Raw genomic sequence first — 19,960 nt, 5'->3', positions numbered from 1 at the left:
GCAGACGACCAGGCAGACACATTACAGTAGATTACTAAGTCTGGGACTTGTGCTCTTGTCTCCCACAGGCGGTGAGCTGCAGAGACCTCCCCTCTCAGAGGGCCTCAACAAGGCCGCTGGAAGCATGGCCCCCCACAACCAGGGGTTTCAGCCCTTTAGAGCACAAAGTTCGTTGGATTCTATGCAAGACAATCAAAGCCTGAGATTTAGTGGGCAGGACTTGTTAAGCCAGGCCAGGGGAATTCAGGATAAAAAACCTGGGATATATAGGCAAGGATCCTTAGGACAAGATCCACAGGGACATCAAATTAGTCAGGGTTCCAGTGCTTCGAGTGTGGGTAGTGCGGGTCCTGTGGGTTCCATGCAAGAGAAGTTGGGTCCACAAGTGGGGCAGCAGCCCCACGCTTGGCCATCTACACAGGGGCCGATGGCCCCAACCCCTCAGGGCATCACACTGCCACCTGCGGGCTCCCCCGGGGGCCAAGCTCAAGCAAGTAAGTTTAAACCGGATAAAGTTAGATCAAGTTTTTTTTTTCTTAGCGAGGCGCTGGACACATTGTGCTGCTGGTGAGCACATGAGACGGTGCTCAGCAGCTGCACAGTGAGCAGCACATGATACAATGCTCATCAGCTGCTCAAGTAGAATGCCGCCACTAAACCTAGCCACTTAGGCCGCCCCGGCCACATAGTCTCTTCAGCATCTCACCCTTACAGCACGATTTTATTTCTCCTATTTTAGCAAAGTGCACGTTAGTAGACAAGGCTTGGGCTAGAGCCGGGGGCACAGACGGCCCCCCTAGCCGCCCTAACCAGCGAACTAGCCCGTTCTCTCGAGTTATCACAATGGACAGAAAATGATGTACTCAATTGTCCGAACCTTACCTAACCGACTGATCCACTCATAGAAAACGTGATACGTTTGTGAGCCGGAACGATTTACGGTGCATCATATTTTGTTCATTGGGGAATTTTGACGTCAGATGGCGATGTATTATACGAGAGGCCTCGCTGAAGGCTCCCGTAGGCCTTCGGGTTAAGAAGTAGTTAGCGTAGAAGCCTATAATTTAAAGCTGCCTCAATACCTTAATGCATATAAACACACAGTAAACATTTAGTCCTGTAAAACGCTAGATGATAATGTTTTCACGTGTTAATTTCACAATAAACATCAACTAATATATAAAACTGAAAGCACTCTCATTAATCATCTGCTCCTGCCACGCTTATGTATTTTTTTTAGAAATTAACAATGTATTTTTTATATATAAATCAGTTTATGTGCAAGTTTATCTTGGAATTTAATATTGTGTAAGTGTAGACCTTTACGCAAAACTTGCGTAGATATACTGAACAAATGTGAAGGGGTTGCATAATTAGGAGATAAAGGCTTTTTTTGGGTTTGCGTAGCACTGCCTAAATAGGTCAGGGTGATGCGTACGTTTGTACACACACACACAAAAACACACACATACACACACACACACACACACACACACACACGTATTCAAAGCCATACTTAAACATGTATTCTAAAACACACAAACACACACAAACACAGCATTTGCACCTAGAGATACACTGAAACGTCAGAATAATACTTTCAAACGTCAGAATAATGTTCAAATGTAAACACAATAATTGAGAGAGAGAGAGAGAGAGAGAGAGAGAGAGAGAGAGAGAGAGAGAGAGAGAGAGAGAGAGAGAGAGAGAGAGAGAGAGAGAGAGAGAGAGAGAGAGAGAGAGAGAGAAGAGAGAAAGACACATGCCCACACAGAAGATAAGGTAAGGTAATTATAATTAGAAACCGTAAGGAGAGTGAAAAATAAATGCACAGAAATACAGTTAATAAGTAAAAGTATTAGCAAAGTAGTCCTGGCTTCTTGTTGCATGATATGTAGGCTGGTAAATACTTAACTATGTGGCCTCTAATGATTCATTAATTGTAGCTTTCTATTGTTTTCTTCACAGGAGAAGAATTTCTATATTAGTCAATTCTATTTGTCTATTTGTTATCGTTACGTAACACACATACATACATACATACATACATACATATATATATATATATATATATATATATATATATATATATATATATATATATATATATATATATATTTAAAGGGTTACATGATGTACATTGGTTAATATAATAAGTGCTTAAAGGTTATGGATCACTTGGAGCTCCTCAGCTTCCTGACAGGAACCGAGGATGCAGCAGGCGTTTCCCCTCTGGATCGCCACACTGAGGCGCTGAAACAAGAAACTCTCAGTCCTTGGGTCTCTGGTGACGTCAGTGAGTTTGGAGCCTAATTCTTTGAGGAAACCCAACGCACTCTTGCCCCAGGGGCCGTGTGTCTCAGACGCTATGGGAACAAAGGTGTATTGACCTTCCAGTCGCTTGTACTTAATTGATTTTGCTGTTTCCCTGTGGTTGGCCGCCCCACCTGCTTGATCAGCACCGAAGCGTATGTAGATGTCAGGGTGGATACACATGTGTAGTCCCACACCAGCTGTCTGCCCCCTCTTCCAGGGGTATATTGTGATGCCATCTGGGCGAAGTGCTGGATCATCAGGTTTTAGTCCCGTAAGATACGAGGTTCTCTCTCCGCTGGACACTGAGGTGAGGCAAGGCTCCTCTTGATGATGTCATTAATCTTCTTGTCTTGCATGCCAGCCCATTAAGCTTTCGTAGTGCAACCCATGGAGTCCATATTGGTCTGCTTCCACCCTGTTGTATACTCTTGTATTCAATGTGAATTGGGGCACCAAGGCGAAATGGTGCACCAATCCCTGCTACACGAAGGGATTCTGGATCCAGACGCATGCCTGTTCCCGACATGGGTAAAGCCAGAAGGAAGTCCCCTGCATGGGGGGCATCCACTGCTCTCAGGCGGGCTTTCTCCTCATCTGATGTTTCTGCGCTGAGCATGGAATCAAATATTTTGTTCATTAGTGGGTAATCTCAGCTAGATTGTTTCTATTTTTTTTGTTGGATCTGTGATGGGTGCTGGGGCTGCAAGAGCATCCCACTGATTTGAACATTCAGTGAAAGCAGGATCGTGTATCCCTGCTAAACCATTCAGGGGTTCTAGTAGGATATCTTTTACGAGGTCATACGATGCATGGGAGGAGGAAAAAAGACTTGTACAGCAATGTGGGAAGCTATGCGGACAACAAGGCCGCCGAGTCTTATAGGAAGGGGTGCTTGCTCCCATTGAGAATCGTCCAGCGGAAGGTTCAGGACTTTCACCAGCATGGACCTCAGAAGGGTGTCATACACATTTAATTTAGGCCTGCTGTAGGATGGAGAACATCTCAGAAAGTAGGTCAACTTGGGGAGAGACAGGCATCTTGTGAGGAGGAAGAGAGCATCATGGGCATCAATCTTGTCAGTCCTGTCCAGCATTCTCCTTAGATCAGTGATCTTTGCCTCCAGGACCTCCTCGAGTGCTTGTGGGCCAATGGGGGCCCCCAGGAGGGTGCAGTCACGTGACTCGACAACGAGAATGTTTGGAAGAACAGTCTTTATTTTACAACAGTTATATATATAAATAAATAGTCTCTCTCTCTCTCTCTCTCTCTCTCTCTCTCTCTCTCTCTCTCTCTCTCTCTCTCTCTCTATTTATATATATATATATATATATATATATATATATATATATATATATATATATATATATATATATATATATATATATATATATATATATATATATGTAGGAGTACCACCTCTGGTACTGTTGTAGGGACCCTTGACAGTGAAGAAAAACGTAAGAAATATTGAGAAGATTCGTGTTAGATTATTAATCTTAACCTTTCGGTCATATTCAACAATATATGTTTACAAGAAAGACTGCTACCAATATATATATATATATATATATATATATATATATATATATATATATATATATATATATATATATATATACACTGACTTGCTTTTAAACCACAAGTGAAGTTTAACAAACTTTAGACAACACCTTCCAATGGGCCTCGAACCCAGAAAGCACAAGTACCTTCCAGTCGCTGCCATAACTTGTATGCCTTAGCCCACTACACCAACATCAGACCCTTAAAAGAGATAGAGATTTCGAGGTATTTGCCCCAAATATCTCCACCTCCCAAGGACACCTGAGTGGTGAGGGGGGTTACTTCACGGTCTTTCATCAAGCCACTGTCAATGTGGGGAAAACTCGTGTCTATAGGTAAATACCTCGAAATCTCTATCTCTTTTAAGGGTCTGATTTTAGTGTAGTGGACTAAGGCGTACTAGTTATGGCAGCTACTGGAAGATAGTTGTGCTTTCTGGGTTTGAGGCCCACTGGTGGGTGATGTTTAAAGTTTGTTATATATACATATATTATATATTAGAAAAGTGCTATACTGATATAGCACTGTTTTTTTTTTGCTCAGTAAGGGACTTTAGGGTAGCCAGAGGCGAGTACACGGTGGATAGTCTTAGTACTGTCTGCCGTCAATCAATACCACACCCTCGCCTGGTGCTGGTGGGGGTACCGTAGTACCACACCCTCGCCTGGTGCTAGTGGGGGTACCGTAGTACCACACCCTCGCCTGGTGGGGGTACCGTAGTACCACACCCTCGCCTGGTGGGGGTACCGTAGTACCACACCCTCGCCTGGTGGGGGTACCGTAGTACCACACCCTCGCCTGGTGGGGGTACCGTAGTACCACACCCTCGCCTGGTGGGGGTACCGTAGTACCACACCCTCGCCTGGTGGGGGTACCGTAGTACCACACCCTCGCCTGGTGGGGGTACCGTAGTACCACACCCTCGCCTGGTGGGGGTACCGTAGTACCACACCCTCGCCTGGTGGGGGTACCGTAGTACCACACCCTCGCCTGGTGGGGGTACCGTAGTACCACACCCTCGCCTGGTGCTGGTGGGGGTACCGTTGTACCACACCCTCGCCTGGTGGGGGTACCGTTGTACCACACCCTCGCCTGGTGCTGGTGGGGGTACCGTTGTACCACACCCTCGCCTGGTGCTGGTGGGGGTACCGTTGTACCACACCCTCCGTCCTCTGGCTTGGCTTATTTGCTAAATAAAATTTAGCAATCTACGTTTCGTCTGAGAATGGCAGAATTTCTCCCATCGGGTTAGATCTCTTAAACATCGTGTCCTTCGGCCCAATCGATGGAATACAATGTTAATGACTCGAGGATTAGGCAATTTTGCTGTCGTTTTGTTGGCAAAGTTGGTTATATATGCTGAGAACAGACAGAGGTCAAGGTGTAGGTGCAAAATACATGACCTCCGGGGGACGAGTTCTATTAGGTCATTGGTGGGCAGCAGAGTGGGGCTACACTGGTGGGCAGCAGAGTGGGGCTACACTGGTGGGCAGCAGAGTGGGGCTACACTGGTGGGCAGCAGAGTGGGGCTACACTGGTGGGCAGCAGAGTGGGGCTACACTGGTGGGCAGCAGAGTGGGGCTACACTGGTGGGCAGCAGAGTGGGGCTACACTGGTGGGCAGCAGAGTGGGGCTACACTGGTGGGCAGCAGAGTGGGGCTACACTGGTGGGCAGCAGAGTGGGGCTACACTGGTGGGCAGCAGAGTGGGGCTACACTGGTGGGCAGCAGAGTGGGGCTACACTGGTGGGCAGCAGAGTGGGGCTACACTGGTGGGCAGCAGAGTGGGGCTACACTGGTGGGCAGCAGAGTGGGGCTACACTGGTGGGCAGCAGAGTGGGGCTGCACTGGTGGGCAGCAGAGAGGGGCTACACTGGTGGGCAGCAGAGTGGGGCTACACTGGTGGGCAGCAGAGTGGGGGCTACACTGGTGGGCAGCAGAGTGGGGCTACACTGGTGGGCAGCAGAGTGGGGCTACACTGGTGGGCAGCAGAGTGGGGCTACACTGGTGGGCAGCAGAGTGGGGCTACACTGGTGGGCAGCAGAGTGGGGCTACACTGGTGGGCAGCAGAGTGGGGCTACACTGGTGGGCAGCAGAGTGGGGCTACACTGGTGGGCAGCAGAGTGGGGCTACACTGGTGGGCAGCAGAGTGGGGCTACACTGGTGGGCAGCAGAGTGGGGCTACACTGGTGGGCAGCAGAGTGGGGCTACACTGGTGGGCAGCAGAGTGGGGCTACACTGGTGGGCAGCAGAGTGGGGCTGCACTGGTGGGCAGCAGAGAGGGGCTACACTGGTGGGCAGCAGAGTGGGGCTACACTGGTGGGCAGCAGAGTGGGGGCTACACTGGTGGGCAGCAGAGTGGGGCTACACTGGTGGGCAGCAGAGTGGGGCTACACTGGTGGGCAGCAGAGTGGGGCTACACTGGTGGGCAGCAGAGTGGGGCTACACTGGTGGGCAGCAGAGTGGGGCTACACTGGTGGGCAGCAGAGTGGGGCTACACTGGTGGGCAGCAGAGTGGGGCTGCACTGGTGGGCAGCAGAGAGGGACTACACTGGTGGGCAGCAGAGTGGGGCTACACTGGTGGGCAGCAGAGAGGGGCTACACTGGTGGGCAGCAGAGAGGGGCTACACTGGTGGGCAGCAGAGTGGGGCTACACTGGTGGGCAGCAGAGTGGGGCTGCACTGGTGGGCAGCAGAGAGGGGCTACACTGGTGGGCAGCAGAGTGGGGGCTACACTGGTGGGCAGCAGAGTGGGGCTGCACTGGTGGGCAGCAGAGAGGGGCTACACTGGTGGGCAGCAGAGTGGGGGCTACACTGGTGGGCAGCAGAGTGGGGGCTACACTGGTGGGCAGCAGAGTGGGGCTGCACTGGTGGGCAGCAGAGAGGGGCTACACTGGTGGGCAGCAGAGAGGGGCTACACTGGTGGGCAGCAGAGTGGGGCTACACTGGTGGGCAGCAGAGAGGGGCTACACTGGTGGGCAGCAGAGAGGGGCTACACTGGTGGGCAGCAGAGAGGGGCTACACTGGTGGGCAGCAGAGAGGGGCTACACTGGTGGGCAGCAGAGAGGGGCTACACTGGTGGGCAGCAGAGAGGGGCTACACTGGTGGGCAGCAGAGTGGGGGCTACACTGGTGGGCAGCAGAGTGGGGGCTACACTGGTGGGCAGCAGAGTGGGGCTACACTGGTGGGCAGCAGAGTGGGGGCTACACTGGTGGGCAGCAGAGAGGGGCTACACTGGTGGGCAGCAGAGAGGGGCTACACTGGTGGGCAGCAGAGTGGGGGCTACACTGGTGGGCAGCAGAGTGGGGGCTACACTGGTGGGCAGCAGAGTGGGGGCTACACTGGTGGGCAGCAGAGAGGGGCTACACTGGTGGGCAGCAGAGAGGGGCTACACTGGTGGGCAGCAGAGAGGGGCTACACTGGTGGGCAGCAGAGAGGGGCTACACTGGTGGGCAGCAGAGTGGGGGCTACACTGGTGGGCAGCAGAGTGGGGGCTACACTGGTGGGCAGCAGAGAGGGGCTACACTGGTGGGCAGCAGAGTGGGGCTACACTGGTGGGCAGCAGAGAGGGGCTACACTGGTGGGCAGCAGAGAGGGGCTACACTGGTGGGCAGCAGAGAGGGGCTACACTGGTGGGCAGCAGAGAGGGGCTACACTGGTGGGCAGCAGAGTGGGGGCTACACTGGTGGGCAGCAGAGTGGGGGCTACACTGGTGGGCAGCAGAGAGGGGCTACACTGGTGGGCAGCAGAGAGGGGCTACACTGGTGGGCAGCAGAGTGGGGCTACACTGGTGGGCAGCAGAGAGGGGCTACACTGGTGGGCAGCAGAGTGGGGCTACACTGGTGGGCAGCAGAGTGGGGCTACACTGGTGGGCAGCAGAGTGGGGCTACACTGGTGGGCAGCAGAGAGGGGCTACACTGGTGGGCAGCAGAGTGGGGCTACACTGGTGGGCAGCAGAGAGGGGCTACACTGGTGGGCAGCAGAGAGGGGCTACACTGGTGGGCAGCAGAGAGGGGCTACACTGGTGGGCAGCAGAGAGGGGCTACACTGGTGGGCAGCAGAGTGGGGGCTACACTGGTGGGCAGCAGAGTGGGGGCTACACTGGTGGGCAGCAGAGAGGGGCTACACTGGTGGGCAGCAGAGTGGGGGCTACACTGATGGGCAGCAATCTGCTGATTGCCTCTGAGTTGATGGTGAGAAACATCAACTTGACACCAAACACATTAGGTATCATTCACCCAGTGACTGCCTGATTGCATCATTTAAATATTTGGCTGAACATTATTGAAATAAAACAAGGATTATTATTAAGTGAATAGAAATTATGATAGAAATGAATACATGTTTTATGCAAATAATCTTACATTGGGTATATATACCGAATGGGTATATATTGGGTATACCCCCGCTTCTTGGATTAGTATATACAATGAGAGTTTACTAAAGTACATATGGTAGTTGGGCTGTAATATATTGTGATGAGCTTAATAACCCTCCAGAGGTTGATAGGCCTTAAGCCCAACACCAAACCAATTAAATGGGTCCTTTAGTACAGTAGTCTACGTCCTCGACTCACACTCGAGCGACCCGGGTTCATTACCCCGCCAGGATCTGGAGGTTATCTGGAGATGATTTCGGGGCTTTAGTGTCCCCGCGGCCCGGTCCTCGACCAGGCCTCCACCCCCAGGAAGCAGCCCGTGACAGCTGACTAACACCCAGGTACCTATTTTACTGCTAGGTAACAGAGGCATAGAGTGAAAGAAACTTTGCCCATTGTTTCTCGCCGGCGCCTGGGATCGAACCCAGGACCACAGGATCACAAGTCCAGCGTGCCGTCCGCTCGGCCGACCGGCTCCCTATATGATTGGATATGATTGGACACGTTTCCTTTCACCTGTAATGTGTCTGTTCACCGAACATTAGAATTGGTATCCAGGAGTTAGGCAACTGTTGTGGTTAGCAATTTGAGGAAGGCCAGAAGATGCCCTACAGTGACTTCGATGTTTTAATACAGGTTTTCTGTCCACGTAAAGAAGAAATGCTTTTTAACAAATACGTGTCGTATATCCACGAAGCTATCATGTTAATCTTCAAGATGACGGTAATTGGGGGGGGTCTAATTAGCTATTTAAGCAACTATCTGCATCTTACGTGTGATTCACAGCATCTTATGTGTCTTAGGGTTCAGGGCGCTGATTAGTTTTTTTTTTCTACCACAGACGTGGCCACACATTTACAATGCTAACCAACATATATACATTTTCTTCTGTCCTCCATGGACAGGGTGAGAGATGTGTTAAACATATAGTTCAAGGGTTTATTGAACAATCAACCACAGAAGGTGATTCGGTGCTTTTAAAATGCTAAGCTGATTAGTGTCAGAATACAAGGCGTTGTTATGAGGAGATGAGAGCGTCTTGTTTTCCTTCTCCACAGGAGCACCGGACGTGGACCTGAGTCAGCTGAGCGAGGAGGAGAGAGCCATCATTGAGAGTGTGATGGAGAAGGCCAAGGAGATGGAGAGCCACGACACCCCTACTAGACGAAGGTAAGAGGCCTCCCTCTCTCCCTCCCTCCCTCCCTCCCTTCCTTCCTTCAGACAGGGCCTTGTCTTCTCTGTGCCCATTCAAGTGGTTGGGCACCATTCCTTCCCCCCGTCCCATCCCAAATCCTTATCCTGACCCTCTTCCCAGTGCTATATAGTCGTAATGGCTTGGCGCTTTCCCCCTGATACTTGCCTTCCCACCTCCTTCGAGAGGTATAGTTTTATAGTTCTTGTCTCAGGGTGAGTGCCACTAGGAAGTAGTTTCTATTCTAGGAGTCTCACCGGTGTGACGCCTTTCTTCAGCTCATTGTATGTTATTGTTGTTTAAGATTCGCTACCAGGAACAAAATGTTCCAGGTAGCACGGGCTATGGTGAGCCCGTAGTCCACTAGCCCATTGTAAGCATGACACCGAACTATGTAGTGATATGTACTTATGAGTACATGTATGGGGACAGACGTCACCACAAACTATCTAGGACAGGTCCTTGTCATTCTGCTCCTGATTTGCAACAACGTACACGATGCAAGGTGCTAAGCTAACCAGAAACGTACATACCCAAGCAACCTACCTAACCTAATCAACGCATGCACAGAAAACGTGGGTATTTGTGAGCTTCTACGTGTCGTAGTAAATTGTAATTTGTGTGTTAAGGACCATTACGTACCGAATGAGACGTATTAGTTGAGAGGACGGGCTACCCGATCACGGGATCACAGGGTTAACCAAACCTAACCTAACCTAACTTAACTTCACCTAACCTATCCAGGGGTGACCCTCATCGGACACCCCACTAACCCTGCTGACCTCTAGAGGTCACCAGAGGGCACCCAAGGTTAACACATGAGTTTAGTTTAGTTCATTTATGAACTAAACTAAACTTAGACCTGCTGCCTGAGTAACAGCTTCTCCCCCGAATCAACCTGGTTGATACCTGGTTGATACCTGGTTGATGGGGTTCTGGGAGTTCTTCTACTCCCCAAGCCCGGCCCGACTTGTGAGAGTTTGGTCCACCAGACTGTTGCTTGGAGCGGCCCGCAGGCCCACATACCCACCACAGCCCGGTTGGTCCGGCACTCCTTGGAGGAATAAATCTAGTTTCCTCTTGAAAATGTCCACGGTTGTTCCGGCAATATTTCTTATGCTTGCTGGGAGGACGTTGAACAACCGCGGACCTCTGATGTTTATACAGTGTTCTCTGATTGTGCCTATGGCACCTCTGCTCTTCATTGGTTCTATTCTACATTTTCTTCCATGTCGTTCACTCCAGTACGTTGTTATTTTACTGTGTAGATTTGGTACTTGGCCCTCCAGTATCTTCCAGGTGTATATTATTTGATATCTCTCTCGTCTTCTTTCTAGTGAGTACATTTGGAGGGCTTTCAGACGATCCCAATAATTTAGGTGCTTTATTGCGTCTATGCGTGCCGTATATGTTCTCTGTATTCCCTCTATTTCAGCAATCTCTCCTGCTCTGAAGGGGGAAGTGAGTACTGAGCAGTACTCAAGACGGGACAACACAAGTGACTTGAAGAGTACAACCATTGTGATGGGATCCCTGGATTTGAAAGTTCTCGTAATCCATCCTATCATTTTTCTGGCTGTCGCAATATTTGCTTGGTTATGCTCCTTAAACGTTAGGTCGTCAGACATTATTATTCCCAAATCCTTTACATGCTGTTTTCCTACTATGGGCACATTTGATTGTGTTTTGTACCCTGTATTATGTTTAAGGTCCTCATTTTTACCGTACCTGAGTACCTGGAATTTATCACTGTTAAACATCATGTACCTGTTAAACAACCTACCCTGGCTTTGTGCCCTGGTGAGGCCACTCCAGACCAGGCCGACATCAGAGCTCAACTCCATAGTCTCCTGAGACTGATGGATGCCTACTATGCAGCCCATACCCATCCTGTGGGCGGTAGTGGGAAGGGTTACAGAGCCACATATAATGGGCTCAGGGGACTGAACCCCACAATTCATTTAGCTAAGCAAGTTATAATCTTGGTGAGCTAGTTAGCATTAACAAGTGTAAACAGTATTTAGACCACACTCTGAAGATACCACACAGGTAGTGTAGATTCTCTCGCCTTCTAAGGAACACGCGTGGTGGATATGTGGGCCTGCGGGCTGCTCCAAGCAACAGCCTGGTGGACCAAGCTCGCACAAGTCGAGCCTGGCCTCGGGCCGGGCTTGGGGAGTCGAAGAACTCCCAGAACCCCATCAAGCAGGTGTCTTCACTCGTCACGGAGCCCAAAAGACCAGTTCAGTAAGATTAGCTGCAATTGGTCCAAGTGCGGGTGTTCACTGTAGCTGTTGTATTAAGGGTGTTCACTGTAGCTGTTGTATTAAGGGTGTTCACTGTAGCTGTTGTATTAAGGGTGTTCACTGTAGCTGTTGTATTAAGGGTGTTCACTGTAGCTGTTGTATTAAGGGTGTTCACTGTACCTGTTGTATTAAGGGTGTTCACTGTACCTGTTGTATTAAGGGTGTTCACTGTAGCTGTTGTATTAAGGGTGTTCACTGTACCTGTTGTATTAAGGGTGTTCACTGTAGCTGTTGTATTAAGGGTGTTCACTGTAGCTGTTGTATTAAGGGTGTTCACTGTACCTGTTGTATTAAGGGTGTTCACTGTAGCTGTTGTATTAAGGGTGTTCACTGTAGCTGTTGTATTAAGGGTGTTCACTGTAGCTGTTGTATTAAGGGTGTTCACTGTAGCTGTTGTATTAAGGGTGTTCACTGTAGCTGCTGTATTAAGGGTGTTCACTGTACCTGTTGTATTAAGGGTGTTCACTGTACCTGTTGTATTAAGGGTGTTCACTGTACCTGTTGTATTACGGGTGTTCACTGTACCTGTTGTATTAAGGGTGTTCACTGTACCTGTTGTATTACGGGTGTTCACTGTACCTGTTGTATTAAGGGTGTTCACTGTACCTGTTGTATTAGGGGTGTTCACTGTACCTGTTGTATTACGGGTGTTCACTGTACCTGTTGTATTAGGGGTGTTCACTGTACCTGTTGTATTAAGGGTGTTCACTGTAGCTGTTGTATCAAGGGTGTTCACTGTACCTGTTGTATTAAGGGTCACAGTAGCTGTTGTATTGTGATCACATCAGCTGTTGTATCAAGGGTGTTCACGGTAGCCGTTGTATTAAGGGCTCTAGCATACATCTTAAAGGAATAACATCTATAATTTTAATAATTAAAATGATAGGTATCGATTATACTGACAGAGCAATGATGTTCCCAGTGTTGGATTAGAAGTAATAGATCTTCTAATCAATTGATATTGATTAGAAGTAATAGATCTTCTAATCAATTGATATTGATTAGAAGTAATAGATCAATGTGACATTTTCTCTTTACATTAAGAATTTCCTGATTATTTTTTGTAACTAAATCCTTTATTATCTGCTACTTTAGTTCATTAAAGTTCTTTAAGGGTGATGCAGGTCGGGTTCCCCGTAGAGTTTGTGAATAAGTGATATTGTCTGACCTCTGACCTGTGTTCTCTCCTGACCTCTGACCTCCTCTCACTCCTGTCCTCTGACCTCCTCTCACTCCTGTCATCTGACGTTTGACCTAATCTGGCTACTAATGACTACTAACCTCTGACCTTTGGCCTACTCCTGACTCCTGACCTCTGATCATCTGTGGCTTCTGACCTCCTGTGACTCCCCCATATATATATATATATATATATATATATATATATATATATATATATATATATATATATATGGGGTGGAAACTCACGACAGAAGCTAGCCTGGCTGGGGTCCAAATGTATATATATGTGTGTGTGTGTGTAAATGTATGTGATGATTGAACTTATCTAGTTGTACTAACCTAAATATACACTGTCGGGGGTATTAGCTACAGCTCTTTGGTTCCGCCCAAGTCAGTGCTAGACTCTCTCTCAGAGCCAGATTCTCTCGGTGCCAGGCTCCTACAGGCTCACTAAACTGACGCAGAGGTTTTGAAACTTATTGATCCGGTTCCAACTTACATTTAAAGCTGTGTATGGAGTCTACCTCCGCTACTCAACTTAGTGCATTCTATTTTTCTCTACTCTGACAATGACAAGATCGTTGACATCCCGATGGCTCATTCCGGTACACAGTTTCCCCTCTACATCCCTTGTATCCCTTGTTCGTGTGCCAACTTTGCCATTGTCTATTGCATGAGTATTTTGTATGTTGTGATCATGTCTCACATACTTCATTTTCTTCCATTGATATTAGATTTAATTCGTTTAACTTATATCTCATACCTTTCAGCTGTAGCGCAGCTGTAAACTCTATACAGCTTTGTTTTATGCCTAATGCAATAATTTTTTCTCATCCGAGCTTCATATTACTGGACTGATCTGACGTATGTGGTTTGGATGTACAGGAGTAAATATACAGGTGGTAACGTGCACGTATGAATGTACTGGTGGTGATGTGCAGGCAAAAAGATGAGAGGAAAGTTATTATTGTTTACCTGAAAAAAATAATTGTCACTAAAATGCGAAATTTACGAGAAAAAATAAAGTAAAATTATTCTCTCTAAATTAAAGAAAAAACAGTGAGGCAACAGGAGTTTGTTTTAAATTTTCCGAGAACGACATAAAGATGAAAGAACGACCAATTGTAAACAGTAGAGTTTTTACTGTTAACAGTATTGTATTTTAGTAAAAATATATTTTTTTACATGAGTAAATGACTTCTGACTCGTTTTAAAAGGCTGAGATCTTTCGCTAAACGATACCCCATTAGTATGTTTACCTGGAACACGCCCGATTATTGATTTACAACCAGGTTCTAGTTACTGCTGGGTGAATAGGGGTGAATCTATTAATGCCCAACTGACTGTCTCTTTTTCAGGCCTCGAACCCGGCCGCGAGACACGGGTCGATTCTACTACCATTCCCCTCCCCCCCCTCTAACGTCCTGCCCCCTCCTCAAAGACTCTCCCCCACCTCCAAGATTTCCCCACCCCTTCTTTTCCATGAATCTCCCCTCCTACATGATCCTCCCCCACCCGGAAGACTCTCTTTTATCTCCAAGATTCTACTCATCCTTCAAAACTCACATCCTAGACTCCCCTTACTCATCCTCGTCCTCTCTGTACGATGGGAGAGAAGGGAGGGGGGGAGGGGGTGGGAAGGGATACCCATCCTCTGCCTTCCCTTCCACCAGTATGTCTTTCCATATATCTTTTCTCCAGTCGTTTATTATCTGGGGTTGTTGGGGCTCCGTGCTTCCTGATATATGTGGGTGGGTAATGTTGGCTGATGTGGAGTGTGGGTGTGTGTGTGTGTGAGTGTGGGTGTGTGTGTGTGTGTGTGTGTGTGTGGGTGTGTGTGTGTGTGTGTGTGTGTGTGTGTGGGTGTGTGTGTGTGTGTGTGTGTGTGTGTGGGTGTGGGTGTGTGTGTGGGTGTGTGGGTGTGTGTGGGTGTGTGTGTGAGTGTGTGGGTGTGAGTGTGGGTGTGTGTGGGTGTGGGTGGGTGTGTGTGTGTGTGTGTGTGTGTGTGGGTGTGTGTGTGGGTGTGTGTGTGTGGGTGTGGGTGTGGGTGTGGGTGTGTGTGTGTGGGTGTGTGTGGGTGTGTGTGTGTGGGTGTGGGTGTGTGTGTGTGTGTGGGTGTGTGGGTGTGTGTGTGTGTGGGGGGGGTGTGTGGATGGGTGTGTGTGAGTGTGTGTGTGTGTGTGTGTGTGTGTGTGTGTGTGTGTGTGTGTGTGTGTGTGTGTGTGTGTGTGTGTGTGTGTGTGTGTGTGTGTGTGTGTTTACTATTCGTGCTTATAGGATCAAGCATTCAGCTCTTGGACCCCGCCTCTATAATCGTCGGTCGTCTAATATACCGCTTCCGACCTATATTTCTCTTTCATATTTATAGTTTATCTGTTTCTCTCTCTCACACACACACACATCTCCAGGTTGCAGACTGCAAATGCTGTCCAACTCGCAGATACCTATTCACTGCTAAGTGAACAGAGGCATCAGGTGGAAGAAACTCTGCCCATCTGTTTCTGTTCCGTCCATGAGACACAAATTGGTAATTGGGAATAGCTTTTTTCAGCTATTATGGTTTGGGAATAGATATTGTGCTATTGTAGTTGGGAATAGTTTCTGAGCTATGAGGGAAATAGGTTCAGAGCTATGGATGTAGGGAACCCATTTTTGACCTATGGAGGTAGGAAACAGTTTCAGAGCTATGGATGTAGGGAACCCATTTTTGACCTATGGAGGTATCTTGAGGTTATCTTGAGATGATTTCGGGGCTTTTTTTTAGTGTCCCCGCGGCCCGGTCCTCGACCAGACCTCCACCCCCAGGAAGCAGCCCACGACAGCTGACTAACACCCAGGTACCTATTTTTACTGCTAGGTAACAGGGGCATAGGGTGACAGAAACTCTGCCCATTGTTTCTCGCCGGCGCCCGGGATCGAACCCGGGACCACAGGATCACAAGTCCAGTGTGCTGTCCGCTCGGCCGACCGGCTCCCGGGTAGGCCTAGTTTCCTCACTCCTACCACACGAAATAATTCATACCTTTGACCTTGCAGAAAAAAAATATTCAAATTGAAAATCCTAAAAGTCTTTGACCTATACCTTTGAACTTTGAGAACACCGCACGTCAGTTCAAGCCCACAGACTGTTTACCAATGAGCAATGACCTTTAGGCGTACAGTAATAACTTTCACAGGGTGTTCCACCAGCAGGGTGTGTAGGGTGTTCCACCAGCAGGGTGTGTAGGGTGTTCCACCAGCAGGGTGTGTAGGGTGTTCCACCAGCAGGGTGTGTAGGGTGTTTCATCAGCAGGGTGTGTAGGGTGTTTCATCAGCAGGGTGTGTAGGGTGTTTCACCAGCAGGGTGTGTAAGGTGTTCCACCAGCAGGGTGTGTAGGGTGTTTCACCAGCAGGGTGTGTAGGGTGTTCCACCAGCAGGGTGTGTAAGGTGTTCCACCAGCAGGGTGTGTAGGGTGTTCCACCAGCAGGGTGTGTAGGGTGTTTCATCAGCAGGGTGTGTAGGGTGTTCCACCAGCAGGGTGTGTAGGGTGTTCCACCAGCAGGGTGTGTAAGGTGTTCCACCAGCAGGGTGTGTAGGGTGTTCCACCAGCAGGGTGTGTAGGGTGTTTCACCAGCAGGGTGTGTAAGGTGTTCCACCAGCAGGGTGTGTAAGGTGTTCCACCAGCAGGGTGTGTAAGGTGTTCCACCAGCAGGGTGTGTAGGGTGTTCCACCAGCAGGGTGTGTAAGGTGTTCCACCAGCAGGGTGTGTAAGGTGTTCCACCAGCAGGGTGTGTAAGGTGTTCCACCAGCAGGGTGTGTAGGGTGTTCCACCAGCAGGGTGTGTAGGGTGTTCCACCAGCAGGGTGTGTAGGGTGTTCCACCAGCAGGGTGTGTAGGGTGTTTCATCAGCAGGGTGTGTAGGGTGTTCCACCAGCAGGGTGTGTAGGGTGTTTCATCAGCAGGGTGTGTAGGGTGTTCCACCAGCAGGGTGTGTAGGGTGTTCCACCAGCAGGGTGTGTAGGGTGTTCCACCAGCAGGGTGTGTAGGGTGTTTCATCAGCAGGGTGTGTAGGGTGTTCCACCAGCAGGGTGTGTAGGGTGTTCCACCAGCAGGGTGTGTAGGGTGTTCCACCAGCAGGGTGTGTAGGGTGTTCCACCAGCAGGGTGTGTAGGGTGTTTCACCAGCAGGGTGTGTAGGGTGTTCCACCAGCAGGGTGTGTAGGGTGTTCCACCAGCAGGGTGTGTAGGGTGTTTCACCAGCAGGGTGTGTAGGGTGTTCCACCAGCATTTAAGTACCAGATCTAAGTCTAAGTAGATCTAAGTACCAGATCTAACTAGATCTAAGTACCAGATCTAAGTAGATCTAAGTACCAGATCTAACATCAAACCAGTATGGCTATATAGCACTTGGGAGGGATAATATGACAATCAACTGGGATACGAGAACAATCAACTGGGATATGATGACAGAGGGAAGGAACGGTGCCCAACTACTTGCACTTTCGGTATCGAACCCAGACCTGCAAGAAGCGAGGCTGCTTCAAAGATTTTCTTCGAATATATAATTTCTGTGAGGTCCGCATAAGTCGGAGATTTGCTTGTTATTGGGTTTAATGACTAGAATTGGTTCGGTTGAATTATCATACACGAAAATAATTCTCTGAAATCAGTTTCAGACTAACAATGATTGAGGCAGCTGCGATGTTTTTAACATATTCAATTAAAATTATGTGAGTTAAGTGTTAAATTTGAAATTAAAATTAAAATTTTACTTAAAATAGTTTTCCAACTTGAAGTCTCTTTCAAACGAACGAGGAGAAATCTTAGCTGGTTGGAGTACAACAAATTTGAAAGTTTAGGTAATATTCAGTGACATTTTAAATATTTGATATAGATATAGATATAGATATAGAGATATAGAGTATAGGGCCGAGAGGCGTCTCATCAGAATATTGACAGCTCCGAGGCGGCGCTCAGGGCCCGGAGGTCAATAGTCACTTCCACCGTCTCCCGGAACACACTTCCCCACTCACACGAAGACAACATTTTTCTGCTCTGGAGATGCACTTGGAGAAGCACTTGGAGAGGTGAGGGTGTGGAGTAGCACTCAAGGGAGATGAGGGTGTGGAGTAGCACTCAAATTGATGCTATGGGAGTAATAAACACTAAGATATCTAGCAGCAACAGACGAAACAGAGCCCGGTATCTTAAGATATAGGCTATATCTTAAGATGTAGGCTATATCTTAAGATGTAGGCTACATCTTAAGAAACAACGGGACATATTAATCATCGGACCCAACACCAAAGACATCATAATGACGGAAAATAAAAATATAAACCCTTATTTAGTAAAGCTAAGAAGTAAGGACGAAGGCAGAAATAATCTAAGCTACTCTACCCTTTGGAGAGGTACTACCTTGTCTCTATAACCTTACTTGGATCTTGAACGCGGCGCGAACTAACTTAAGACACGCAACTCACACGCGGGAAAATCAGAATAGGGGGCGACGTTTCGGTCCTGTTTCATAATGGTTCGAAACAGACCAAAACGTTGTCACTCGCTTTATTTTAGGATGTGTGAATTGGGTGTCTTAAGAAGTAGAAATACGATAACCAACTTTACTCAGGGAACTTTACAATAAGTCTATGGCACAATATGTTCAATAAAGTTTGTGTGTCATTCATGAAGACAGGAAAGTTGAGTGGGCCTATCAGTCCATACGCGGCAGCTCATATTTATATAATAATACTCAGACTCATTCATTTAGATGTCTAACCTACGCTTGAAACAATCCATCGAGTGTTTCATGTTACTCGGTAATGAGAAAATCACACAGGAGCTGTAATGAGGATTAAAACTTATGCCAGATGAACGCTTTAGACTACTATAGGCCACTCCTATCGACTTACTCATTGCTGTATCACGTTAATATGATTTATCTGTGGATAATGTCATTAGGATAATGGGATTTGTCTATTGAGAGAGGAGCGTCAGAGGTGGAACTACCAGACGAAAGAGCTAGAGTACATTAGGGGGGGGGGAATTGTATCAAATCCTGTTCAAATAGGATGCCTCCGGGATCCTAGTGGATGCAGTAGTGCTCCAGGTTGCAATTCTTTTGACCATGTCGTGACGTAGACGTTTAGAGAGTGCATCTGGGAGTACCCAGCGCCGCATAGGTTCGAATCCGCATTACCGCTCCTGTGGATTCTCTCATTATTATTATTATTATAAGCACAGCCGGGCCTATCATGACTCAAGTCAAAATGATCCTCCTCCTTGGAAGATTTCCTGTTTAATACAAATTAAGCCACGCCCCCTTGAAAGTGATCAACCAATAGAATCTTGAAACTTTTGACTCTTATATCGTCTCAACCAATCAGATTCGAGCTGGAGAGGGTGGAATATTATTGACAGGCAGTAGGGTGTTTCCCCAACATTTAAGTACCAGATCTAAGTCTAAAGTAGATCTAAGTGCCAGATCTAAGTCTAAGTAGATCTAAGTGCCAGATCTAAGTTTAAGTAGATCTAAGTGCCAGATCTAAGTCTAAGTAGATCTAAGTGCCAGATCTAACTTTAAGTAGATCTAAGTGCCAGATCCAAGTCCAAGTAGATCTATAGATATAGATATTTATCTATATAGATATCTATATATCTATTAATGATGAAGAATGTCTCAGGGTCTGGGCACTATCACCTTCCCACTCAAGCCTTCCTTTGTCTGGTCGGCCACAGGTGGCCGTAAAGATTTAGTCTGGCCCTCCCTTGGGCGACATTACCTCAACCTCGCTGGAAAAGCCTCCTCTCTCCCCCCCTCCTGTTCACTCTTTGTTCATTGTTGTTCACATCATTCCTGGCTTGTGCATTCCTTGCTGTTATACTGGGTGTCGATGGTCGGTCTGTATAACCTGGGTATATATTACGAATTACAAAAGTACTACGAAATGAACGAGCAGATATGCTGATAGCTGAGGGCGCTGAAGGAGACCATATTGAATACTTCATATCTAAGATTCTTCTACAAATTAGAGGTATTATCAGCCACC

The 19,960-nt window shown here is 47.9% G+C and overlaps 1 protein-coding gene across 1 annotated transcript in view; it reads left to right on the top strand.

Moving 5' to 3' along the window:
* The window catches only part of LOC123768007 (histone-lysine N-methyltransferase 2D), a 263,037-nt gene that overhangs the window by 30,938 nt on the left and 212,139 nt on the right, over positions 1 to 19,960 (top strand). The window contains exons 2-3 of the mRNA XM_069306790.1: positions 69 to 494; positions 9,311 to 9,422. Coding sequence (XP_069162891.1) covers positions 69 to 494; positions 9,311 to 9,422 — 538 coding nt within the window. The remainder of the gene's footprint in view (positions 1 to 68; positions 495 to 9,310; positions 9,423 to 19,960) is intronic.

This window comes from Procambarus clarkii, chromosome 58 (genome assembly GCF_040958095.1).
Source record: "Procambarus clarkii isolate CNS0578487 chromosome 58, FALCON_Pclarkii_2.0, whole genome shotgun sequence".
Classification (NCBI taxonomy): Eukaryota; Metazoa; Arthropoda; class Malacostraca; order Decapoda; family Cambaridae; genus Procambarus; species Procambarus clarkii.
This window is presented reverse-complemented; position numbering and strand designations above follow the sequence as displayed.